The 27,633-nt window shown below is 41.6% G+C and overlaps 1 protein-coding gene across 1 annotated transcript; it reads left to right on the plus strand.

Annotated features, from left to right (window-relative positions):
• The first annotated feature begins 319 nt into the window (after positions 1-319).
• PIANP (PILR alpha associated neural protein) lies at positions 320-12,653 on the plus strand. Its single transcript, XM_032213112.1, has 5 exons — positions 320-336; positions 1,224-1,795; positions 2,084-2,165; positions 8,240-8,467; positions 12,632-12,653. The coding sequence occupies exons 1-5, from the start codon at positions 320-322 to the stop codon at positions 12,651-12,653; spliced, it is 921 nt and encodes a 306-aa protein (XP_032069003.1).
• The last annotated feature ends 14,980 nt before the right edge of the window (positions 12,654-27,633 follow it).

The raw sequence follows: 27,633 nt of genomic DNA on the forward strand, positions 1-27,633 counted from the left end.
GCTGTGATGACATCACGTACGCGCTTTCGTCGAGCGCGATTTTGTCGTCCGCGGTTTTGTGGTGGAACCCTTGTCTGGAACTGTCTCATGCTTGAGCAAGGGGTTGGACTAGAAGACCTCCAAAGTCCCTTCCAACTTTGTTATACTGTTACTTACATATTTCTGCTGCAAAGGAGAAAAGACCCATGATAGTGCCTAAGGATTTGGAAGTATTGGTGTAGATAACATCTAACATTCATCCCTTTTTCCCCCTTTTTCCTGGTTTTAGTGAAGAATATGAGACTCATTTACACCTGTGGAAAAACTGTTGCCTCTAGCTATGGAAACTAGTTTCTGGTAAGTCCATAGTATTATTTCGGAATGTAGGATAGCAATGAGAGCCCGACCATGGCATCTAAGGGACTATTTTGAAAAAGTTAATCTAACAGCTGCAGGATCAGAAAGAGGTGGGATTAAACACTTAGCACCAGTAACTTCAGGTGCTATAAAAAGGCTATTCTGTTGGCACTAAGAATGGGTGAAGGGGTGGCTCGATTAAGAATTAAGAGGCTTGAATAGGTTGCAGTTTCCCAAAGTCAGGCTCCTCCATTTCCTCTTTCACCCTGCAATGTATTAAGCATAAGTTTCCCATTGCATTTAGAGGAAGAGATTCTGGATTAGTATTGATAATCCAGGATGTAAGGATTTCTTCACCAAAGTAGTGGTCCATTAAGAAGGGAAGAGTGTATAGCCATGCTCCTTAAATCATATTCAATGACATCACAGGTAACTGAATGCAACCACTAGGCTTCCTGGGAGGAGGAGGAGGGCAGTACCCGCTGAACGACATGACATCCTAAGAAAGACTGAAACAAGGATCTCTATAAAAGAGATGAAGGGATAATTGAATCTGAGCTGGAAGATAGCAAAATCTTTCCTCTTCACCGTGCAACTCCTTACAGGCATGGCCTTAATTGAAGAAGGTAAAATGATACTTAATTCTGGTTGAGAAATACGCTGCTGCTCCACCTTCATGGTGAGCCTAAGGCACATTCATGTCTGAGGCAATAAACTCAAACAGAGACATTCTTTGCTCTTCTACTTGTTAACATGCGGCCCCTCCTAGTTATCTCATGAAGCAATCAGAAACTATACAAAGCCATTAAGCTGAAACAGAACCATCTTGCAGCACGGAAAGAGGAGTGGTCCAATGAATAAGGGACATCTCTCTTTCTTCTCAACAGCCATAGGAGGTTCCCCCTGGTCTCCTGCATCCACTTGCTGCACTTCTGGCTACTCCTCCTCCTAGCCTCAGCAGTTCCGTTGCACAACGCCTGGTCTCTTCGGACCCGTGGTCTTCTGGCAGTCCGGCCATTGTGCAGCCACCGGAGCCCCGCAGCATCCAGATCTTTCTGCATCTGGGATAAGAATCTGCCTACAGAGAAAACAGGATTTCACTCTACCTCACTGCGGCTGCACTCTATGGTTTCCAAAGGGGCTGGCCAACGCCATGCCATACGGCTGAGGCGTCAAGCCAAAGGGATCCGGCCTGCTACCCCATCTGGCTTTGAGGATGGTCCCTCCTCATCTCAGTACCCCTGGGCCATTGTTTGGGGTCCCACAGTCTCAGTTGATGAGGGAGGGGATGCCAGCTCTGCCAACCCAGGCTTTCCACTTCTGGATTATGCCTTTGTTTCATCCAACGGAATGGCAACAGCACAACCCAATTCCCACTCACTGTTACACAATGAAGGGCTCAACCTGCGTCAGACCCCAGCCACACTACCACCCTTCCTCTTTGGACCTCGGGGAGAAGGTAAACCATCAGTTGCTTTCCCTTACTCGTTTAGAAACTGTTTTAATGACTCTGTGTAACTAACAGCTTGAGTAACAAGCCAAAATTAGGCAGGGGCTATTTTTGTCATTGCAAAAACTGCCTTCTGTGGCTGCTAGGTTTTTGTGCCACTCTGTTTACAGATGAACAGAAATCAATCTAGGAAACAGTTGACCTTCCTAAAAGGAGCTTAAAATTTAGTGCTTCTCCTCATAAAATTCGTCCCACTTCATTTCTTTTGTATGACTCCGCAACCTTTGTCTGTTCCAGGTGTGGACCCCCAACTTTACGTCACCATTACAATTTCTGTCATTATCATCCTTGTTGCCATGGGAATAATACTCAAATTCTGGTAAGTAGATTCTACACAGGTGTAAAGGGTTGTTCCAGACCTTTGCTGAAATCAAAAGTAGTATTGTGGGACGTAGCAATGGTCCTGGGAATGGGCTATAATTGCAGATAATGAATTCCAATGCCTTGGAGGTCATTTTTTCAATTATCCATTCATTTGCCTTGGAAGTGTATTTTGTTGCCCTAATTATCTCACAAGCAGCAGTCTGGCTGTATGAATAAAGTTAGTGCTGTCCAGCGGGAAGCATTTTGTGTATTATGAAGCCCATAATATGCCTAAGGCTGCAAATGGCAGGTCACTGCCCTGTCAAACGATAGGAATTGTTAGTAGTTACTCTAATGCCTCGTCCTTTACTACTGTGAGTGGCGTTTAGGATGGAGAAGATTTAAAGGTCAAACTCAGCAACTTTAAAGCAATGGATGCTTTCCGTTTTCTCTTTTCAGTTTTGTACAAATAAGCTGATTTTCTGCTGAATATTTGGATCGGATCTATGTGCAGTATGGTTTCAAAGTACAGAATAAATCCCTAATAGGTCCATTCTAAATAATTTTCTCGATAGATTATTAGAAGCACCATATATAACAAATGATAAAATGGCTTTATTAATATATGCTATGTTGTAGTAAATGATTAGCTTCTTTCCTTAGTTAAGAATGGATTTCAATCTCATTCGACATAATGAAAATAACCTCTGTGTCCTACAATGTTCAGCTTAGGGTGAAGGCAATGCCTGTGTTCATAATAAGGCTGAGCAGTGATCCAGATTCAGAGGACAAAATGTGATTTGGTATGTGTATGAACACACATGGCTAAAACTCTGGAGAGGCCTTGCCAGTCTGCATAAAGAATATAAGCTAAATGAACCAAATATCTAATTTAGTTTCATGTAGCTTTCGTTCGCTTTTCAAAAGCTGTAGCTAGTTTACATGTAACATTAGATCATAATGTTGAGGTTTTTCTGTTTTTGGCTTAGTGAGATGTACAAAGCTATCCATATGGTTTAATATTATATGCAAAACAGGCTGCTTTGTTTGAAAAAAATATATAGTTTTTTGTTATGTATTTATAACGTAAAAAATAAGCAGCTCACTGATATAATGGAGAAACACAAAACTACAAATTGAACTGGGTTTCTCTTGAATGGATCTGCCATACAGTTGTAAAACAAGAGACAATTGGATTGATGCTGCAGATGAATGTATACTTTTCTTTAAATATTTGGTCTGTGCTCATATCAGATGCCATCGAAGTATTCCCAAGGCAGTCACCATGTAAGGGGTTGATGGAGTCTTTTATTCAGTTGCCATAATTCAAGCTCCACTGTAGAGAGTTTTTTTTTCTTTTTTGCGCAAAGTGATTTTATGTTTTATTTTTCCTTGTTTCATAAGCCAAAGAACTATTTGAAGAGGTAGCTTTAAAAGTTTTGCTCCAAACCTGTTATCTTCCCTCTGTAGAACAGAGGCAGGCAACGTTTATGTGGTACAATATAAAATGTTTCACTGCTGGAAGCTATATCTTTTATTTTGGGTACCAAGAGAAACAAAATGTTTCTAAATAGGCAGCACTGGGATTTTTCTTTTCTTTTCTTTCTTTCTAGAGTATGTTTGGCGTATTATTTTTGCAGTTTGATTGACTGTATACTCTTAAGTCTTAACCAACATTTCAGTTCCCGGCCAGAAAAATTATGGAAAACCTGCTTCAGATCTCTGCTGATTTTCAGTCTGCAATTGTATGTGGACCTGGGGGTTCCAAAAATATGCTTTTAAAGCTGTATGTGTGTTGTAAATAATGGACTGCCCACATCCGATCTAGTATGGATAAGAAACAAAATTGATTCTTCTTTCATCCGCCCCCTTAGGACACAGGGAGGAAAGGAGAAGTTACTGTCACCTACACAATACTTAATTCATCCACTACTAGAAGAGTATTTAAGCCATACCGAGCTTTGTGAATCAATGGGAGTTGAAGGGAAATGAGGAGGCCTGTTATTTTCCTGAATGTTTGGACTGCTAACCCACATTTGTGGGACCGCAGGAATCAGAAGCAGTCTCTTTACACCTTGTAATCGGAACCAGCATATAAAGTTTTGGAGGTCAGCCCCAGGACTGAGGATTATGGTTATATGGGTGATCTTCCTCCTTAGTGACTAGCTTTGTCCAAGCTCATAAAGCTCAAGTAGGCAGATGGGTGGGCGTGCAGGTTGGCTAGCTAACAGGGTAATTCTTTTGTATCAGTTCCTTTCCTTCTTCCTTATCCTGCACCAGAATTCAAGTGTCAACACAATGCACAGTATCAGTCAGCAGCCGTTCCCAGGGAAGCAACAAAAACCTTTTGTTGCTAGCTCAGCTCCTGTTAAAATCCGCCACCTGCATTTCTAGCACTAATTCTAGGCCCAGTACTCTTAAAATCAGAATTAAAATTGGCAGCCTCGGCTACATTAGGGAACATGTGGAAGTAAACATGATCTGGAAGCTTTGACAATTCTGTTAATGATCATTTGCATCACATGATACCAGTTGAGGTGTTCCTTGGTAGCCTGTATTTCCTGAAGGATTGAAAGTTTCAAGAAAATGCTACTGAGATCTTGACAGCTTTTGCCTGACACATAGAAATGAAAATAAAGGATTTGTGTGGATGGAGAGGCTTATTCAGTGGCTGTGGATCTCTCTGATGTTGGTTGCTGATTTGGTACAATGATGCAACATGAAGCAGTTTAGTTATTACAAAATGAATGAAAACTTATTTTATAATTATAGCATAAAGATTTGATGTTTAGTAATTCTGAGCATACGTTCTTGCTAACAGAACACAAGAATTGATTTATAGGCTCAGATAAAAGTAATGTTTTCTGGGATTCCTGACAATAGAGTAACCAGGTTGTTATAGGGACCCATATCACTTTTTTTTAATGGCAGCAAACTCTAAGATACCCTCTTAATCTGTTTCTTAGGCTCCATGCATGTCTTCAAGATATGATATTTGCCAAGGTTATTATAGTGCTTAAAGTATTAGAATAAGAGGAAACCCAGGTTCAATTCCCCATTCAGTCCTGAAGCTGATCAGGAAATTGCCTTCAGTTTAAATTACATCACAGATTTTGTGAGGCTTAAACAAAGGTAGTAATCTAAGATTGAGGTAGACAAAGAGAAGCTCTCTGTAGGGATTTTTACATACTAAAGACACTTGGCTATGCTTATTTTAATCCTTCTCTGGTAGCAGGAAATATACAAGATACTATCCTTATGAAATAAGAGAGACTGGAGTTGGGGGATAGTGGTGTAAAGTGGTGAACCACACAATTTCCAGATGAGAGAGAGAAGAATAAATAATTAAGAGGTCCATGAAATAATAATGTACTTTCTAGAGAGAAAAGAGCAATCTCAACTATATTACTGTTACTGTTGTCATTAAGGAAGTAGCCTGAGAGAGTTTTAGAAATACTCATATACTTTTGTTGTACAGTGTTAAAACAAAAACAAAACAAAACCTCAGCCTCCTAAATGAATTTGGGAACCACTGTTCCCTTTCTTTATGGGTAAATGCACCAATTTTATTTCTTTAAGCTATGAATTCTAACATATTTATTCTTCTTTTATTAACAAAGATAAAATACAAAACAGAAAAACGGGGGGGAAAACAGATGGACAACACTAATAACCAAACACTAATAACCAAAAAAAGATCTTATGTTAAAAAAACAAAAACAAATATCAATTAAATCTAACATTAAACGTAAAAAAATCCACCCCAGCTGAATTGCTAAAAGATACATCCAAAAATAATATGTTCTCCTCCCCTTACGTAATGATCTACAAATAATTATGTAGTTTCCCATCTATATTTAACAAAAATGCTATATTAGATACACAAATATTCCCAATGTGGAAATCTATTTACCTAGCCATCAAATTGACCAATACAATCTATATATTAAAAAATAACCAGTCAACGGGTTACCTCAAACGTAAAACTAATCTTCAAATCCCTCTGTTAACCATCTGTTATTGTATTTTAACATGTAGAAAATCCACAAACTCTTTCCAGTCTTTTACAAAGTTGTCTAATGTATTGTCTCTAATCAAGGCAGTTAATTTTGCCATCTCTGCTAATTCAGTCAATTTGAAAATCTACTTTAAAAGTTGGCCTCATCTTTTCTTTCCAATACTTAGCACATACAATCCTTGCAGCAGTCAACATACAGAGAAATAGTGTCGCAAACTGTTTTTCAATTGGTTTGTCCATCATATCTAAAGGAAAAGCAGGAAACACTGTTTCCATGTTCTAACTTGCTACGCTTGTAAATTGCTGCTGTGATGAAATTCATTATTTGTTTTTCTGTTCCAAATATATAAAGTGCTGTGGTAAAGCTCAATGAAAACCAATCAAATATATAAATAAAACTAACAAGATTAACACAAATAAGAATTAAAAAATAAATCCCAGGTAAAACTCTCTCAAATGCCTGAGCTTTAATGATTTTTTTTCCTGTCACTAACCTTTTTTTAAACTTAAATAATACAAATAGTACATCTACAAATGAATACAAAAAAAGAAAGACAAAAGAGAAAGGGAAAAAAACACATATTACAGTGCACCCCCCACCCTCTAGAGACCCTTTCCCCCCTTATATTTCTTAGATATACAGTATATTCCAAATGAAAAATATTTTTAAACAATAGATAAGTTGTAAAGAAACAGACAAACTCCTTTAATTGCTATATACAAAATTCTGGTCATGGGTAAAAGGAGCTTTGAATGTTGGTAGTCCTTGACTTATGACCACCCAAAATTGCAGACGTTAAATGAGTTTTGCCCCATTTTATGACTTTTCTTGTAACAGTTATTAAATAGTGAATCATCACAGTTAAGTTAATAACAGGGCTGTTGAGTGAATACCCATTGACTTTGCTTGAAAGAAGGTCACAAAAGTTGATCACATGACCCTGCGATACTACAACAATCATAAATATGAGCAGTTGCCAAGGGTCTAAATTTTGATCACATGACCATGGGGATCCTGCAACTGTTGTAAGTGTGAAAAACAGTCATAAGTCTTTTTTTTTCAGTGCCATTGTAACTTTGAACAGTCACTAAACAAACTGTTGTAAGTTGAGGACTACCTGAATAGCTATTTTCTGTTGAGCTTGACCCACACACCATGGTGTGCATTTCATAGGGACGGTTCAATAAATGCCTATCAAACTTCCACAAGCAGCACCCTGTATTGTAATACTCTGAGATGTTTGAGTATTGAGGCATTCAAAAATGTTGTTAATACCACTTTATAATGCCTTGGTAAGGCCACACTTAGAATTCTGCATTCAGTTCTGGTCACCACGATGTAGAAAAGATGTGGAGAGACTAGAAAGAGTGCAGAGAAGAGCAACAAAGATGATTAGGGGACTGGAGACTAAAACATATGAAGAACGGTTGCAGGAACTGGGTATGTCTAGTTTAATGAAAAGAAGGACTAGGGGAGACATGATAGCAGTGTTCCAATATCTCAGGGGTTGCCACAAAGAAGAGGAAGTCAAACTATTTTCCAAGGCACCTGAAGGTAGAACAAGAAACAATGGGTGGAAACTAATCAAGGAGAGAAGCAACTTAGAACTGAGGAGAAATTTCCTGACTGTTAGAACAATTAATCAGTGGAACAGCTGGCCTCCAAAAGTTGTGAATGCCCCAACACTGGAAGTCTTTAAGAAGATGTTGGATAGCCATTTGTCTGAAACAGTATAGGGTTAGGGTTAGGGTTGGTATATGGTATAGGGTTTCCTGCCTAGACAGGGGGTTGGACTAGAAGACCTCCAAGGTCCCTTCCAACTCTGCTATTGTATTGTATTGTATGGTATAAAAAGAGGACAGGTTCTCTCTCAGCTATACAAATGGCCTTTTTATTTTCCCACTAATCAAGATAATAGTTTGAACGCTGGGAGACATAATGTCCTTTCAAAAGGTATAACATGTAGAAGAAAGATAATGGAATGCCTTTCTAAAACTAAGCAATGAACGACCCCCTGGAGGTCATCTGTGGATGCTGCCTTGATGGTAATCCTCTTCTCCACCTACCTTAGCTGGGACCGGAATCAAAAGCGCCGTCGCCATTCTAGTCAGCAAAGCGAATTGCAGCAGCAGGAGAGCCAACAGCCTTTAACAGACCTGTCACCCGCCACGGTCAGCATCCTTGGGCGCTACAGCGATTCACAGGTTCCTACGCCAGAGATGGTGGAAAGTGGACAAGTCCTGGAAGGCTTGGAGAAGCTGGAGGGTCTCGGGAAGTCCAGTGCCTTCCAGCTCAACAGGTAAGAACCATGGACAATAATTGGATGTTGCTTTTGGCAGAAGAAGAGAAGGTTAAAATCAGAGCCAAAAAACCAAACAAACCCAGAAGTATGTGAGCAGCTGATTTTGTGTGCAGGGCTAACAAACCTCTATTTGAACCACATGTCAAAATAGATTCGACTTTTCGATGATGATTTTGTGCCCCCTTAATGTTTATACTCTAGGTTTTCTCAGACATGATGTTTGGAAGAAACCAATGGAAAAGGGATGGTTTCTAAATAGAGAGGGACTTTGTAAAAATTTTGTCCATTTTATTACACAGTTCTAAAGACTATCATGGGGAATATGATAATTTCATTCACTGTTTTCAAACTACGTAACCATTTTTATCTATTCTTGTTCTTCCCCCTCCCCCTAGCTTTTGTTCCTTGGAAGATATGCAGTTCTCCTTTTCAGTACATTCATCTATGCTATGGCTTTTTTCAAGTGGTATGGAAAGTCATCAGTAGTAAAAATTCCTCCTCTATTCCATGATATGAAATGCTTTGCTAAACTTTACACAGACAGTATTTGTACTCAGAAGGTAATAAAAAAAGACTAGCAATAATACCCCTACAGCAGAATTTTTCAAACTCTTTTAGGCTGTGGATCCTGTTAGAAAAAGAAACCTTGAACAAAAGGCAACAGTCTACTGATGGATTGGCTGTGCTGGAGTGATATTTTTTCTCCTTCTAGTGTCTCACAGAACCCTGAGGTTGAAAAACTATGCCCTAGAGAGGACAAGTTGTAGATAGAGAGCTTCAGTTGTTTAATCTGTACGCACTATGCTGCCAATTACCTCCCAAAGACCCATTAGATCACACAGGGCTGGCCTCCTCTGAGTTCCGTCTACTAGCCAATGTCATCTGGCTACTACCCGAGGGAGGGCCTTCTCTGTGGCAGCTCCGGCCCTTTGGAACGAACTCCCCGCAGAGATTCGGACCCTCACCTCTCTCCAGGCCTTCCAAAAAGTCGTTAAAACCTGGCTGTGTCGGCAGGCCTGGGGTTGATGAGTTCCCTTCCCCTCTCGATCTGTGTGGCTGTTGGTCATTTTTAAATGCCTTGTATTTGTAGTTTTTGTGTTTCCCTTTCCCTCCTTGGGTTTGTGCGCCGCCCTGAGTCCCACTGGGAATAGGGCGGCATATAAATAAAATGAAACCTAAACCTAAACTATGCTTTGTCACTTTATTCCGGGTTCCATTTTACTTATAAACCATTAGCAAAGATCCCCTCAAGAATTAGGGGAGAGGGAAGGTTGACTTTTTATTTTTGTATTTGTACAACTTTAAGTTTTGTGAGTACAAACCAAACATAGGGATACAAAGACTTCAGAAACCTCAAGGAAAATAATTAAAAAGCAATTGATTCATTATGTTGCTGCTGACTCTTAGCAGCCATATAGATTTTCTTCATGAAGGTTCTACCCTTAACTTAGCCTTTCAGTTCTCCCACGAGTGCCCTCACTGCCACTGTAACTGAGCCTACCTACATGCTGTATGCTGGACCTCTTCTCTTTCCTCCCACTTTTCAAATGGTCCTGAAATAATGCCTCACTGTGATAGGCTTGGGATAGGCCATGCTCCTGGAGACGGATGAACTATAGTTCCAGTAGCAATAGCAATAAGTTAGACTTATATACCGCTTCATAGGGCTTTCAGCCCTCTCTAAGCGGTTTACAGAGTCAGCATATTGCCCCCAACAACAATCCGGGTCCTCATTTTACCCACCTCGGAAGGATGGAAGGCTGAGTCAACCCTGCGCCGGTGAGATTTGAACAGCCGAACTGCAGAACTGCAGTCAGCTGAAGTAGCCTGCAGTGCTGCATTTAACCACTGCGCCACCTTGGCTCTTCATAAGTAGCCTTATGCAAGTTGGCAATGATAAAGGGTGCTGGAAGTTGCAGGTCCCATTGTTGATATAGCAAAAGCAGTAGTCTTATTGTTGCGGCCTGTTACCGTCGGCCCCTCCAGCAGCCGAATCAGAGGAGGAGGAGGAGGAGGAGGAGGAGGAGGAGGAGGAGGAGGAGGAGGAGGAGGAAGGAGGAGGAGGACGTGGAAGTCAGAGTCAGCATCAGGGCAACCTGGGAGTTCCGAGGGGGAAGAGGCAATGGAGCTGACAGAGAGAGAGACAGGGGCAGAGCCTGGGCCATCCATCAGCCCTCAGATGGAGAGTCAACCCCAGGTCTGGAGGAGGAAGAAGAAGAATAGCTGGCAGGTCTGGTGCCTAATGCACGGCTGCACAGAAGGCAGTGGAGAGGAGAGCAGTGGAAAGCCTGGGGAAGGAAGAGCCACCGCTGCTAGCAAAGCCCCACCCTAGATCTGGAGATAAAAGGCAGGGAGTGGAGATGAATCGATGTGGCAGACAACTATTCATCTTCCAGCCTGATGGACTTGTTAGCCTGCGAGAGAAACTTTTTGCTGGGACTGCCGGCATTCCTAATAAATTAATCTTTTGAGTTCACGTCAAAGGGTTTGTCGTGTTTGGGGAGCTGGGCAGAACACTTATTTTACTACTTTTAAAAATGGTCTTCACTAGAAGGAATAACAAAAAAATTATGAGTTTTACAAATAATGGAAAAGAAATCTCGCTACTTTTCGTTTTTCCTATCACAAGCAGAGTCCAAAACACCAGGCAAGGCAATAGAGGTGGCAAGAATTACATTACTTGACTGCATTTCCCACCCCACCTCCCTTGTAATAGTATATAAGCAGAATGCATTGGTTTCTGTATCATGGGTTGGGTTCCCAAAGCCAAATCATAGATTAACTGCCACCATGCAAATAGATGGTAACAAAATTACTTAGACCTCTAATATATATCAGGCTAAAAGTGACTGAAGGTGAATACTACTAATACTGTAATACATTTGACAACTTCTATGGGGATCTTGGTTCTATATCAGTGGTGGGTTCCTACCAGTTTGGACTGGTTCAGCCGAACCGGTAGTGGTTTGGCGGCCTGGGTCACTGGAACCAGCAGCGGCCCAGGCCTGCCACGCCCCCGAACTGGTCCTCCGGATGGCGCCATAAGTGCCATCATCTTGTTTTTTGCTTCTGCGCATGTGCAGAGCAATTTTTATTGCACTGTGCATGTGCGCATGGCACACCCATGAGCAAACTGACTGTAGTGAATGCCGGAAACCGCTCACTTTCTATATAGTAAATATATAACAGCAGCTGGATATCCATCAAAAATTACAGTTAATTAGCAAGAATCAAATATTAATACAGGTAGACCTTGAGTTACCTGTATTGGTCACCTTGTTTAGTGACCATTTGAAGTTACAATAGCACTGAAAAAAGTGACTTGTGACTGTTTTTCATGCAGCATCACTATAGCCACATGTTCAAAATTCAGTCACTTGGGTCATATGATCATCTTTTGTGATCGTCTGACAAGCAAAGTCAATGTGGAATCCAGATTCACTTAACAACTGTGGCAAGAAAGGTTGTAAAATGGAGAGAAAAATCACTTAGCAATTATCTTTCTTTGCAATGGAAATGTTGGAATTAATTGTGGTCATAAGTCAAGGACTATTGGTAGAATCACAGGTTAAAGACAGACATCCATATTATGAGAGAGTATTTTTGATAAAAGAATATCTTCTGACCACCCATTTCTCTAATCAGGATATTCCATTCCTTGCTATTGTCATCAATGGGAAGACCTCTCCATCCTGATGCCCTGTGTGGTGTGCTGGGTTCTTTGGGAATACATGGGAATAACATGACCGTGCCCCCTCTCCATCAGGGGGCCATCTCCTTGTCCCATGGGTAGTTTTATATCCTTCCTCTTTCTGAAGATGCCTATTTATAGGGGCTTATTCCAACAAACGGGAGGCAATAGGATGCAGCAATGAAAGCATGAACAGAATGTTGGATAATGTAAATTCATTTAATTATAGCAGTTGATGGAAATACGGTCAACATTCCTAAAAATTATCATTTTGGCATAGTGCAATGACTTACATGCTACCCCTTTTATAGAGAACTAAGAAGGTTTTAGGGATAATCTCATCCAGGCTATGTTAGCATTGCAAGAGAGCAGATAAAGCCACTCCATTCTTACCATCTAAGAACTGGGGAATACTTTTTATTTATGTCTCTAATTTTCTCCCACTCCATTTCTACTTCTGTCTCCCCCAGGATCCCACTGGTGAACTTGTGACTGAATGCACTAGAAGGAATAAGGCTTGATGTCCTTGTAATGAGCTCAAATGCTGAATCTTCGAGGGAGTCCCACAGAAGCGGCAGCCCTTTCTTTAGTCCCATCTTCCTGCAATGCCACTTCTGGTGCAACAGAAGAGCTATTGTGGATCCCTTTGTGTCACGTCCTTCCATCATCACTGCGGACCCGACAGAAACAAGGATGAGGTCAGGCGCAGCCTGCCAGGCTGGGCTTTCAGAAGCCCCATGGTGCACGGTGATTAGGGCAGTGTCATGCCAGCAAAGCCGGGGGGAGGAACAAGTGGATGAAAGCTACTAGTATCATAATAACTTTAACATGTCTCCCTTGTATATTGACACAAACAGTTGCATACAGATATTTATTAGTAAGCATGCTTGATACCAAGAGGCAGGATGCTGTGTGTCTTCCCTTCCCTCCCAACTTTTGTTCTCTTCCCCTTCGTGTGATCTGATGGGTCTTCCAAAAGGGCAGTGCTTAGTATCATTTGGGGTGGGGTGGGGTGGGGATGATGCAGATCTTATTGGGTTATGGGAATCAACATACTATATAGGAAGCAAAAGTTCAATGAAGGGCAACTAGTTACAAAGGATCAGTAACACAAATATACCACACTCAATTTCCTATGGTGGTTTTCAGATTAACCTTGTCTCTAGAATTCCCATCCCTTGTTCATCTGTTTTAAATTGTGTTCAAGTGTCATTTTGAACCTAGGACCTGGTTAATCTAAATGTGCCACTTACAGGCCACTCACTTTCCTCTGAAAACCACTGCTTGTTTATAGTTAGCCGACACAGAACAAAAACCTCTGCCCAGAGATAATCGGAGAACATGGCCGTAAACAAACAAGCCAATGGCTATTTTGATGGAACAATTGCAAGACTATGTTGTCTAGCAATGACAGGCTAACCATAACTGAAGCTTTGATAGGGTCTTGTGCCTCCCATCAAATATTTCCTGGCTGCAGGTGCGGTATGCTTGATTGCTTCATAATGAGAATGAATGGGAGATAAGTGAAAAGCTATTAATGGCCCTCTGAATAGCTTCAACCCAATGCAGCCTTTGTTTTGACAGAAGAACAAAAATGCATCGGACGGGTTTGTTAGTTGCTTTTTTTTTTGTCTTAAAAAAATGTGGAATTATATCCCTTCCCTCTGTGGCAGAAAACTAGCTATTGAGGAATTAAAAGAAGAAATTGTTTGTTTATATTGCTAGGAACTTTCACTAAACAGAACCTTTTTGTGCATAAACATGATAACATTTTCTTGATAGCAGCAAGTGTTGTTCCTTTTGTATATGTAAAATCTCTGATTAATTAAATTTACTGCCAACTGCAGAAAGGTAATTCCTTAGCACCACTAATGCACTGTGGTATGTAAGAAACCCATACCATCTGTCTGTTCTTGAATTTTAAGCACATTACTTGCTATTGCTATGGTGCCAAGAAGGTACATTTCTTTTATGTCCCCCTTCATTTGCCCTTCCGTAGCATTTCATTCTACTTCTGAGTTCCCCACTACAATTATTGGATGAGACTTACCTGTCCTGATGCTCCCAATGAAAACTTCGGTTTGCAATAAGTGTGGCCTCCGAAAGCATTGTAAAGTCAGTACCAAATGCATTTCTTCTAGGAAGGGATTCCAAAATTGAGCTAACACTCCTGACCATGCTAGGTGGTGTATATAGTGTGTATTGTGCTCTTCCAAGTAGGGAAGTAGTAGAGATAGAGTTTCAGGTAGAGATTTGAAGATGGGCAAACCAAAGATTATAAACCACATGTAGCCACTGGAGCCCCTTAAATTTGCATTGCTAAACATTTCAGTCCTAACCTTAGGCTCATCATGAAGCCTTCTGGGGTCTGCTTTTGTTTTAAAGCACAGACCAGCTACCTGAGCAGTCCGACTCTTTTTAGGATAAAAAGCTACTTCCTTGCAATGCCAACATCATTATCCCTGGGTGTTTCATATTATCTGCAGTGGATTCTCTAGCTTAGAACAAATAGTAAAGGTATATGTTTATAGTTTTTGTACAGTATCTGCAGAACTGTGTTGTATAAGCGGGACAAAACCAAAATCTGCTTTTTTGAAATATGGGCATCTGTTCCAAAGCCCTGAGGAAGCACTTATGTGTTCTTTTTATTACTTCAGTTTCTGACAAGCACAACTTCTTTATCAAAGGTTCCTCCGGTAATTATATCTGAGCTTCCAACGTAAAGCCGTTTTTCTGTGATAAATCCACAAGGGACAGATTCCTTTATACCCATCTTCCCAGATACTAGATTGCATAGTTATGAGATACTCTGTACAAACATTTGTAATGTTTATATCTTGTTCTTTACCAAGGAAACTCATTGAATGAGTAGGTGCCACCCTGTCAATTTTAGCCTCACAACTCTTGTGAAGTGAGAAAGTGAAGAGTGGCCCACACTTATCTGAGTGGAATCAGAGATTTGAAGCCAGCCTGAATGGAGAGCTAGCCAGGCATTTGGGGTTTTACCGGTCCTCTTAAGTTCTGGAGAAAAAAGCATAAGTAACATTTCATATCTCAAGTCACTTCTATCCTTTGAACACTCACTCAGAATTAAATTGCATTGTTGCCTTTAGAATTCCACTCTCAGAATTACCAAGTAATCAAAGGAGTATAGGGACCCTGTAGTATTGAAAATGGGGGATGGAAAGGTGGGAGGAGGGCTGCTGTCATTTTATTTTAATTAAGGAAGAAATGAAGGAAACTTGCCATTGTTAATTGTGTTTGATCCCTCTCCTTTCTTTGTAGCATACTTAATATCAATTAAAATGTTTGCATTCTTTCATCTGCTTAAGGATATATGATACACAGAAAAAACTTATTTTTAAGTGCCATTTATTTCAATATGGAGTTACAACTATTTTTAAATTAAGAATTAATTGCGATAATAATGCCAGCATAAATTTCTTATTCAAGTGAAATAACTTTATAGTTTATTTTAATGTAGTAATATGAAGTTAGTAATCCCTTCTGCTTGTTTGGGGCAAAGGAATCATCACCTAGTTACTTAAGTACTATAAAACTCTATATTTTATTAATTGTATCAAGAGCACAGAGTTAGAACTTGACTACCAAGATTCCTAGTGGAAACTACAGACCACCCAGGCATGCTTAGTAACCAAAAAAACAACCCCTAACCCCCCACCATAACTGCATCCTGTTTGCCTGAATTTGATACGCCAAAATCGATCAGCTGAGCTCTTTTCAGCTTGCTTATAACTCTCATATTTTAATATGTGTACACAAAGCTGCTTTTATTTTGGCAACACCTAAGACCTAATGCCTCCACCGCCACTGACATTATAGAGAAGTTGGAATGGATGGTGCTGTAGCATGTGAAGTAAAGAAAGAAAAAGGCATGCAGAAATATTGTTAAGATTGTCCATCACTGGAAGTTAAGAAAAAATTGTGCCAATCTAAACTTTGGGAGGAAAAATGAAAAACTGGTTAGGTGCTTAACTACTTACAGTAGATGTTTACCTTTTCTATGTCTGTTATTCTCCTCCATCTATATGTGTTTGCAGAAGACGAGGACTCTTCCTCAACAAAATTGTGTTCTCTAATCTTTAAAAATATTAATCCTCATGCTGTTAAATCAGAGTGATGTCAGCAAGTCTGACTAAAGATGTTTTGGCAAATGAAATGGAAAATGCAAAAAGCCCGGGATTCAGTCCTTGGCTAAATTCACCAGAGACTTTTCTTCTACATGCCTCATTGTAATTAAGGGCATTTCTGTGCTTACTATTGGAGCTGTTCCTATCCTGTGGTCATGCCTGCTTGACTCTAAGCCAGCTTTAAAAAGCCTGGCCAATATATAACTATATACTGTGCTTGTTTCTAAGGGCTTTTGACTCGTTTTTACCAGGACTACAGTTGGTATAGCTGTTTGAACATAACTGGTCCAAAATCTAACGTGTTTTACAATTATATATTTTTTTTCTTTCCAAAATTCCTTTTTTGCGCTTTGCTTTACTTTCTTGGGTAATAATCGGAATTCCACTGATTCTCCAGTCACCTGAGGTAGAAGAATTTTTATCCCCAGCTTCCAAGCAGCTCATAGCTTAAAATAGCTCTCAAGTGTTACTTTTAAGACATTAAACACAATCCATGTTAGCATTCAATGGGTTATTTATATGGGGAAAAGAGACGAAGCAGCTGCAACGATCCTAGCCAAGTTGTTCTAAAATAATTTCTCCCAGCAGGAATAGGAGGAGAAACACTGGAAACTGTCAGGCAGGCAAAGCAGAGATGCCACCAAAGGAAGCAGGCAGGGTAAGGCAAAAGTGAAAAATGAAGTGGGTGAGATTGAGGAAAAGCCATGTCATGGGCAGCAGCCAGCATTCGTATCTTCCTGGTTTGGATCCATACTTCATTTTGGCACATGGCAAAGCTATGCACAAGCCCTGGATCTGCTGCTCCAAGGATTTCCAGGGGAAATGCATGGTTGAAGACCCTGGTTGGGCGGTCTCACCTCCTCTTCATTATGGTTCCTCCTGCCCTTGCCTTGAGCCAGCTAAACCAGAGGAGCAGAAGGAGACTTCTCCTTCCATAGTTGTACTTGGAATGGATAAAGATAAAGAGTTTTTGCTACCTAATAGGAAGGAAAAGAAGCCAACAATGACTACTATGGTAGGTTATGACTGAGGTCTAACGGATCTGATCGTGGGAGAATAACTCTGCCATAAGGATACATATTGTAGGCAGTTCTGCCTCCGTGACGGTATGTACAGCTGCATAAAAAGCTTCTTTAACTCTGCCGCATTGGAGCCCTCAGAGCCTTCTATGTCATTATTTATTTTTGTTGGCCTCTGCATCAGTGATAATAGATTAAATGCTGTTAATTGTAAGTGCATAACTATGCAGAGCTTCCCAATGGGGGTGGTTACACTGCACAATGAATGTACTTTCTATTCCTGCTACGTGTAATCAGATTTCTTTGTCGGGTGCTAATTCTCTTGTTGGCCATATTGCAGACATGAGAGCTATAATGTAGCATCAGGCAAATGCCAACTGGGACCCAAATAACCCATGAAACAAAAGCAATCTGGGTTTTTATTTTCCAAGGAAAAGTTATATTTTTTCCTGTCTACTTGTTGTCAATTAAATAATTTAATTTATCCCAATAAGTATAAACAATTTAGTAATTTATCACTTTCTTTTAAAATACAACACATGAGCTCTTCTTCCCATAACTCATCTCTTATCTATAAACAAATCCATAAAATGTTGTAATTTCAGTCCTGATGTCAGCAAAAGTCTAAATAAGGATTGCCAGAAATAACAAAAAAATCTACTTTAACCTTGATCAAATAAACTGACTTTATATTCCTTTTTCTCACCTCCAGCAATTTTCATCTTTAGTCCCTTCAAATAGTGATGTAGAACTTGAATCCTTTTCATTTTTTCTTTGCCCCTTCTCACAAAATTCTTCAGTTTCTTTAACAAACTTCTTTTCTAAATCTAGTATAGGAAAATTATCCAGTTCACCCTTTTGATTTGTTATTTATAGTATCTTTAGTTATTAAGGCACCAACTGGTTTCTTTAGTATGGCCAGTGTAACACCTTTTTCTTTTTCTCATTCTTATAGCCTGTCATTTTTAATCCACTTTGAAATCAGTCTCAATCATGCAAAGTAACACTTGTTCCTGTTCTGTATCATCTTCTAAACACAAAACCTTCCTAAAACTTCTGTGTCCATAGTTCAAAAATATCCTCCAACAGGTTCAGGGTTAAAATGCTTCATTTCATTTGCATTACTACCGTAAGTTGAGTTTGGGGCTTCATTTTCAATTGTAAACCTTACTTCTTTCTTGTTCCCTCTAGTGTCCAATTTTTAAAGTCTATCCAATTTTTTAAAAAAATAAAATAAAATAAATAGAAGCACTTTCCCAAAGGAAGGATTCTTTATATTTCATTCCAAAAACCTTATTTTAAATTTATCTGGTCCCTCAGGCTGTTTGTAACTTTCAAAAACCAAAGTTTTAATCACCTTTTTCTTTTCATTCCATTAAAAAAGGTCCTTAAACTGAATTTAAAATTTATTCTGCTAAGTATTGAAAAAAAACTCAGCCTGTGCTATAAAACATGTGGATCGAAAGATCCTAACAGCTGAAAAACAATTAAGAAGCAATGTCTGAAAGTTATTAGAAAAGGAATTATATAAACTTAGTGTTTCAAAGGCACTGACTATGGTTTGAGTAAGATGGCTATTCCCTCATCTCCCAGAATGCTAAACCACTCGCACCAGTGTCTTGCAGTCTCCTTGTAGACCGCAACTGGCTGGAGCACTTATGGGTGATCTTAGTTCCTCTTCTTATCCATAGAGGAATTGTGAAGAGCTGATTTACTCGCCAGCTCTTTCTTCCACTATGGCCAGCAGCTCTGCTTTTTGCAGGGCTGTCTTTAGTTTGCCATTTTTTTCCTTAGAAGTCCCCACTAATTGTTTTTTTTTATTTATATATGCACTAAGTCTAAATCTGCACCTCTGAACAATGATTCAGTTGAACCAAGAGAAGAAGCTAAAGGTCCCATGGATCCCAGTTACTCATTTATGAATGTCTATGCTGCCCTTCACTATAAATATTTTCACAAATGATAAAACAATAAAATTTTGTTTGACTCTGACACTGTCCCAATTGCATCTGCAGTTTCAAATTCCTCTTATACCTCCCTCATGGTAAATAATCAGTCATTCCAACAATGACAAACTGTCCATTGTTGGGGAAGAGATTGATTGCAGGTGCTTCCTTGTATCATCTTAAAGGGCTATCCTTCGGCTGACAGAAAATTATAATAGCATAACATTTGCTGCCCTACTGGTGATCCCTATCTTCCCAGAAGCACAATGCCAGCCTTTAGATCTACAAATGAAACGTATTTACAATGTACAGAGCAAGTTAAGGACAAGGACTGGATAATTCCTCTAGTTTATATCTCTCCCCTTCCACCAAAGTTCGTAACTTGGCAAGAAAGCATCTGTCACCCACTCTCTTTAACATTGGGGCTGCAAAGGAAGTGAATTTTAACAGATATTTGGACCAGTCAGTTTAGCCATCTATCAAAACTCACTTGCGTTCTGTGAGTGTACTAAAAAGCTTCCTGATATCAGCTGATGCACAGAAGAGCACTAAACCCAGGTTCAAAAGCAGCCAGAACAATAGCTGAGAGTCATGGGGAAAGAATTGTGCAATGAAGCAGCAGGGAGCTGACTTCCTCTGTCCCACTTCACCATGCAGCAGCCCTATCACCACACCTAGATGGTGGCTGTTCAGGGTTCTATGACATATAAAGGCCATATAAAATCGTGTTCAAGGACCAGAGGGGAACATGTCCCCACACTACCCAAAAGATGTTGAAAATGGGGTTGCAGAGCCTGTTTGTGCTGTAACTAAAGTCAAGTGAGGCTTAGAGATATGCAGGTAAGTATTTCAGAGAAGGGGAGAAAGCAATGTGACAACAGAGGAAGAGTAGTAGAATGTGGTGAAAACTGCTGTTCATTTATCTGCTTTCCTCCTAGTTTTCTTTTCTTTAAATTCCTTCACGCCCATCTCTTGCCCACGATCTCAGTTGTGACAAATGTCTTGTGTTCCTACCATCTCCATGTAGGAAAATGATGTGAACATCTAAAATAAAAGTGGGCAGTCAAGCATGGGGTACCAGCATGAGATTCAGCATGGGTTCCAGTCAAGAATGAGTTCTGCCATCAGCATTAAGAAGTTTTTAATTATTTTTTTAATGGCACAATTTTCTCTCAAGCGTGGTACTAGAAATACAGCATCCTGGTATAATTGTGATTTTTTTTTAAGTGAAATGGCCTATTTCCTGAAACACTATGAGATGGCCAAGCACAGGGTGGGGATGGGGGACTATTAGTAGGCATGGTTAAAGGAAGAGCAGTGTAGCTACTAAATGAAAGGCAACTATGGGCAAGCAATTTCTCTTCTGCCACCGCTTCCATCACTGTCACATGTAACAAATGCCTCCTTTGCTGTATGTGCCATGGAAACCCATCACTACTTGAGGCTACTTGTGGCAGAATAAGTGTGTGTTTATTTGTAACATGTGACAGTAAACTTGCAGTTTCTCTCATGGAAGTGAAATATTTATGAGACCTTTAGCATGTGTGCAGGGTCACTGTGTCTTTCTTCTTCCTCTTCTGCCCCTTGTGCACTGTATGATATATTTTTGTAGAATTCTTTTCTTCTCGTGGTGAAATTCTTAATACCTGTGGAATGTTAAAGTTTCAAGAATTTTAAAATAAAATTGCAAAATGGTAAAGAAAATGACTTTTGTGTACAGTAGTCTTATTGGCAGAGCTATCCAATTATTCTAAATAGATGGATTGCCTTCTCCATCCTGGGTTCATCCAGATGTGCTAGAACAGGGGTATCATTGAGGGCAGCATCCGTGTTGTGTTTGACCTTGGGGGGATGGGGTGGGCATGGCCAGCTCAAGGTTAATCATGTCAGGGGCACCTGTAGTGGCCCGAGCGCTCTGCCATAAAAAAAAAGGCTCCCGAGAATCCATTTTAAGCTGCGACAGCTTCCTGCAACCCTCTGCCAGCGAAAATGGAATTCGTGAGGGCCACCTGCAGGCCTCCCAAGCTCCGTTTTCACTGGCAAAGGCACCACAGGCCAGTCCTTTGCTGTTTCTAGGGTGGCCCCACAAGCCAGATCTAAGCAGCCTGTAGGTCAGATCTGCCCCCCCGGGCCTTGAGTTTGACACCCCTGTGCTAGAGTCTATACCAGTGTACCTCAACCTTTTTTCACTTGTAGCCCCCTTCGAATCTTGTTTTTCTCCTATGCCTCCACATCCATGTCCCATTATCATAGATGGTCATAACACAGTAACTGGTATGTTTTCTGATCAACAAGACAGTATTTGCAATATGATACACTTTGCTTTCCCAAGGCCCACGCAGCATATATCATGGCCCTTGATACGTATGTTTTACCTGTGGCTCCCTTAAAACACCCTAAAGCCCCCAAGAATCCATATGCCCCCCCCCAGTTGAAAATTGCTGGTCTAAAAGACAGTTTCCACAGTCCACAAGAAGTAGAGCCACTGGCTGCATAAATAAAATTATGAGAATTGCACAATTCTCCCCATCCAGAGAAAGGAGTAATGCTTGGTAAGAGTGAATGTCTATGGAGATTCTCAGTCATCCAGGCCACGGTTGTCCCAAATGCTTTTTCAAGAGGCAACTGGACTTTCTGTTTTTTCTTTGAAGATGTTTCGCTTCTCATTCAAGAAGTTTCTTCAACTCATGGTTAAGAGTGAGCGTCAGCAAAATAACACTCATGTTTCTTAATATCACAGCGTTGTCAGCGTTGTATTCCTAAGAGCATCTGATTCTAATAGAAGATAGTCCTGATAGAGATCTCCAGAAACTTTCAAATGAAGCTATCAGGAGATTGGAAAAGAAGGCATATTCTATCCCATATCATTAAGGGAAGATTGGTATACTGCATATTGAAAGGCATACTTTGGCAGAGATGAGCAAAAGATTAGGTGGATGCTGGAACCTCCTTGTAAAGATGCTTCTCTTTGGTGTCGATGATGAGATGGTGCATATGCTGCCAGGCATGGATTGGGCACTGTCAAAAATATCAACAGGTTTGGCCCAAGTCATTTTGGCCTCTGAGATGAAAAATCTAAATGGCATTTTCTTCCTGCCAATTAATGAGCTGCGGTGGCAGAGTGGTTAGAGTGCAGTACTGCAGGGGTACTTTTACTGATCACCGTCTACCAGCAGTTTGGCAGATCGAATCTCACCAGGCTCAAGGTTGACTCAGTCTTCCATCCTTCCGAGGTGGGTAAAATGAGGACCCCAATTGTTGGGGGCTATAGGCTGACTCTGGAAACCGCTTAGAGAGGGCTGTAAAATCTATTGCTACTAATACACAATGAAGATTACTTGCACAAAGCTGGTGAAGAAGAAGAAGAGTTGGGAAGCTACAAAAGACCTTGCTGTTCATCTGGACTACATATGTCCTACTCAAAAATATCTTTGATAGCATACAAATCCACCATCTCACTGTTTTCTTTCATTCAGCCTCCTGATTAGAACTGAAATTTTCATCCTTGCTTCTATAATTGCTGCTTTGCCTGTAATGTAACATCTCCCATCATAAAAACATTTCGAAACATTGTAATTTCAGGCTGTGGCAGGCAGGGAGGAGGAAGGGGAGACAGAAATAACTAGAAGAAAAGGAAGAACAAGGCAGGGAGCCGAAAGCTTGTTTGCTCATTTTCTCCACCCTTTCTATTTAAGGCTCTCCTGTAGCTTTCTTTTGTGTCAAGGGTGCAGCTGCTGCTAGAGTTCTAGTTTTCCAAGGGGAAAACTAGAACTCCACTCGCCCACCTTCTGCTTTAACACCTTCACTATGTCAAGCAGGCAATCAATAATGGGAAATGAGAGTGCAGCATTAAGCGGACACATATTAGACCTTGTTTCTCCAGAGAGTTTGAAATAGAGGATGGATTAATTAACTCCTTTCAGCTGCAGTGAGGAGTTCTTTCCCAAAATGAATATAGGAAGTGCCAGAATTCTCAAACCTTTTCAGAAATGAGGTTATCCTCACTTGACATAAAGGAAGACATTACAGTTAAAGGTTTTATTCAAGCAGAGCTTATTCAGGACAGAGCACCACACAGGGGTATATTCTGACTAAACCTCTCTCTTTGCTCTCACCATCAATATGGGTGGCTATGCACCAAGCTAGGAGTGGGTGGTTGAATGTAGACTTTGCAAAGAAGTGACAAGCAAATTCACCCACACTTAACTGAGATGGAGGGAAATGCTGAGTGGATCTATGCATATTAGCAGAACTGAGGCTAGGCCAATTGTGGTTTAGTGGTTTAGTGGTTTATTAGCATTTGTAGGCCGCCCTTTTCCCTGAGGGGACTCAGGGCGGCTCACAGAAAACCAGGGAGAGGGGAATACAATATTAAGACAACAACATATAATAAAAATAGTAAGCAACATTCATTCATCATTCGGGCGGGGTAGCAATTCTTATCCCCAGGCCTGACGGGCGAGCCAGTTCTTCAAGGCTATGCGGAAGGCCTGGACGGTGGAGAGGGTACGAATCTCCACGGGGAGCTCGTTCCAAAGGGTCGGGGCTACTGCTGAGAAGGCCCTCCTCCTTGTAGTTGCCAGCCGACACTGGCTGGCCAATGGAATGCGGAGGAGGCCTAATCTATGGGATCTTATAGGTCGTAGGGAGGTAATTGGCAGAAGGCGGTCTCTCAAGTATCCAGATCCACTGCCATGTAGGGCTTTATGGGTGATTAATAGCACCTTGAAGCGCATCCGGAGATCGACAGGTAGCCAGCGCAGCTCGCGGAGGATAGGTGTTATGCGGGTGAATCGGGGGGCACCCGCAATCACTCGCGCGGCTGCGTTCTGCACTAGCTGAAGTCGCCGGATGCTCCTCAAGGGCAGCCCCATGTAGAGCACATTGCAGTATTCCAGCCTAGAGATCACAAGGGCCCGAGTGACTGTTGTGAGGGCCTCCCGGTCCAGGTAGGGTCGCAACTGGCGCACCAGGCGTACCTGGGCGAATGCCCCCCTGGTCACAGCCGTTAAATGGTGGTCGAATGACAGCTGTGGATCCAGGAGGACTCCCAAGTTGCGAACCCTCTCTGAGGGGTGTAGAATTTGACCCCCCAGCCTGAGTGTTGGAATGTTTGCCAAATCTTTGGGAGGGAAACACAACAGCCACTCGGTCTTTTCTGGGTTGAGCACAAGCTTGTTAACCCTCATCCAGTCCATAACGGCCTCAAGACCCCGGCCCATCACGTCAACCGCTTCATTGATTTGGCACGGGGCGGACAGATACAGTTGAGTATCGTCCGCATATTGATGGTATCTAATCCCGTGCCTGCGGATGATCTCTCCCAGCGGTTTCATGTAGATGTTGAATAGTAGGGGGGATAAGACCGAACCCTGCGGCACCCCATAATTTAGGGGCCTTGGGGACGATCTCTCCCCTCCCACTAACACCGACTGCGACCTGTCCGAGAGGTAGGAGGAGAACCACCGTAGCACGGTGCCTCCCACTCCCACCTCCCGCAGTCGTCGCAGAAGGATACCATGGTCGATGGTATCGAAAGCCGCTGAGAGGTCAAGGAGGACCAGGATGGAGGGATGTCCTTCATCTCTGGCTCTCCAAAGATCATCCATCAATGCGACCAACGCGGTTTCTGTGCTGTAACCGGGTCTGAAGCCTGACTGGAAGGGGTCTAGATAGTTTGCTTCCTCCAAGGACCGTTGGAGCTGGAAGGCCACCACCTTCTCAACAACCTTCCCCAAGAAGGGAAGGTTGGAGACCGGGCGATAACTATTGAGGACAGCTGGATCCAAGGATGGTTTCTTCAGGAGGGGTCTCACCACCGCCGCTTTCAGTGCGGCGGGGAAGTTCCCCTCCCGAAGGGAGGCGGTTACAACCGCCTGGATCCAGCCTCGTGTCACCTCACTGCAGTTAACAACCAGCCATGAGGGACACGGATCCAGAGCACAGGTGGAGGAACTTACAGCTCTCATGGCCTTGTCCACATCCCCGGGGGTAACGTCCTGAAACTCAACCCAGAGCTGTTCTACTTGATCCCCCTGTGCCTCGGCTGGAACTGCAGGTGTGGAGTCCAAGTCCGACCGAAACCGAGCAATTTTGTCCGCTAAGAATTGGGCATATTCTTCAGCTCTGCCCTGCAGGGGTTCCCCCGTCTCCCTTTTGTTCAACAGGGAGCGGGTTATAATTACAATTGTAAGCAGGAAAGGGCACAGTAAGGAGAAATAGAATAAGAAATTGTAAAGATTTTTCTGTTTTAGAATGCACTCTATTCCCCCTTGTTCTTGCTGAATTAACTTGATAAAGTAGACCACAGCCTATTACTTGATAAGATAGAAAAATGTGGGTTAGACAGGATCATCACAAGATGGATTAATAATTGGCTGACCAACTGCACTCAACATGTAGTGCTTAGAACTGCATCAGTGGTGGGATTCAAATAATTTACCAATCAGTTCTCTGCCCTAATGACCAGCTGGGTAGGCGGGGCTCGGTGATCATGTGGGCATGGCCAAATCAATGTCACTCAGGTTAATGGGCACTTCGCCTTAGTTGTTACAATGGTAATAAGGGTTAACTGGAGAGGCAGTTTCTGTAAGCAGGGCAATAAAGATTAGGCTAGAAACAACACCAGAATGTTTCCTTTCTGCCATCCTTACAGGATTAGCCCTGTAAAGTGGGGAAAAACAAAAGATTTCTTCCAACAACCGGTTCTCCGAACTTCTTAGAAAGTTACGAACCGGTTCTCCCGAATAGGTGCGAACTGGCTGAATCCCACCACTGAACTGCATCTACAGACAGGGAAGTATATAGTGGTTCGCTCGGTCTCCTGCTCTGTTGCAGCCACAAGTAAGGTCCTGCCTTAGGCCCAGTACTTTTCAGCATCTTCGCAAACAATTCAGATGAGGGGATAGAAGACAAACTCATAAAAGTTCCAGAAGAGACTCAAGATCCAGAAAGATCTCAACAGACTTGAACACTGGGCCCTATCTAACAAAATGAAACTCAATGGACGGTAAACTAAGCCTTCACACTTAGGCAAGGAACTCCAAATGAACAGGTATAAATTACCCGATTCAATAGCAGTAACTGCAAGAGGGATCTAGGATTCCTAGCAGACAACCATTTAGATATGAGCCAGCAGTGTGGTGCAGTTGGCAAAAAAAGCCAATGCAATCCTAGGCTGCCTTAACAGAGGGATAGAATCAAGGTCACGTGAAGTGTTAGTACTGTTTTTTACTGCACTAGTAAGACCACACTTGGAATATTGCTTCTAGTTTTTGGTCACCACAATATAAAAAAGATGCTGAGATTCTAGAAAGAGTGTAGAGAAGAGCAGCAAAGATGATTAGGGGATTGGAAGCTAAAACATGAAGAACAGTTACAGGGATTGGCCTAATAAAAAGAAAGAATGGTGCTGACATGATAGTAGTATTTCAATATCTCAGGGCTGCCACAAAGAAGAGGGAGTCAAAATATTCTCTAAAGCAGTGGTCTCCAACCTTGGCAACTTTAAGACCTGTGGACCAATTCCCAGAGTTCCTCAGCCAGCAAAGCTTGTCCCCACCCGAATGATGAATGTTGTTTCTATTTTTAATTATGTACTGTTTTTATATGTCACTGTCTGTATTCCCTTCCCCACAAGTTGTAAGCCGCCCTGAGTCCCCTCAGGGAAAAGGGTGGCCTATAAATAAACTTACAAACTTACAATACAAAGTCTAAAAGAATTGCTTCTTCTTCAAGCAACTTGCCATAAGGATACAATGGGGTCCTGCTGGACAGAGCTGCTGGAACCAACACCATGAGGCAAGGCAGTGTTGGGGCATGGGTAGCTTGGCTGTAGGGATCCTGAGGTAAACCAGTGCAGGGCGCGTGGGCAGCTCCACCATCCTTGCTGGGCAGTGGTGACACTGCGCGCCGCACGTCCTCCCATACATTGGGGGCAATAAGACAACTCCCCCTAAAATAAGCCCTAGTGCTTTTTGGAAGGCCCAAAAGAAAATAAGACCTGGTCTTTGCTCACTACCCACTACATGGGTAGTGGGCAAATCCTGAGGACCTCCTCCTTCTTGATTTAATATATTTCAGTTGCTTCTGCTTCTCCCTTGATGTGAAGCTTTTAGGTGAACAAAGCGGGGGGAGATGTCCTTCAGTAGAAGATATTGGACAGCCGAGTTATTCTCTCTATAATGGCAAAAATGCTCTGAATTTGTATTTCACTGAACTCTGTTTCTGCTTCAGCCAAGTCTTGATACTGGGAAAGAAATGTCACCTCCAAGGTTGATTTATCAAACATAGGAATACATTACTTCAAATGAAGAGTGGAAAAGTGCTGAGATAGTCATGAATATTCAGGAGGTAA

Source organism: Thamnophis elegans, chromosome 3 (genome assembly GCF_009769535.1).
Source record: "Thamnophis elegans isolate rThaEle1 chromosome 3, rThaEle1.pri, whole genome shotgun sequence".
Classification (NCBI taxonomy): Eukaryota; Metazoa; Chordata; class Lepidosauria; order Squamata; family Colubridae; genus Thamnophis; species Thamnophis elegans.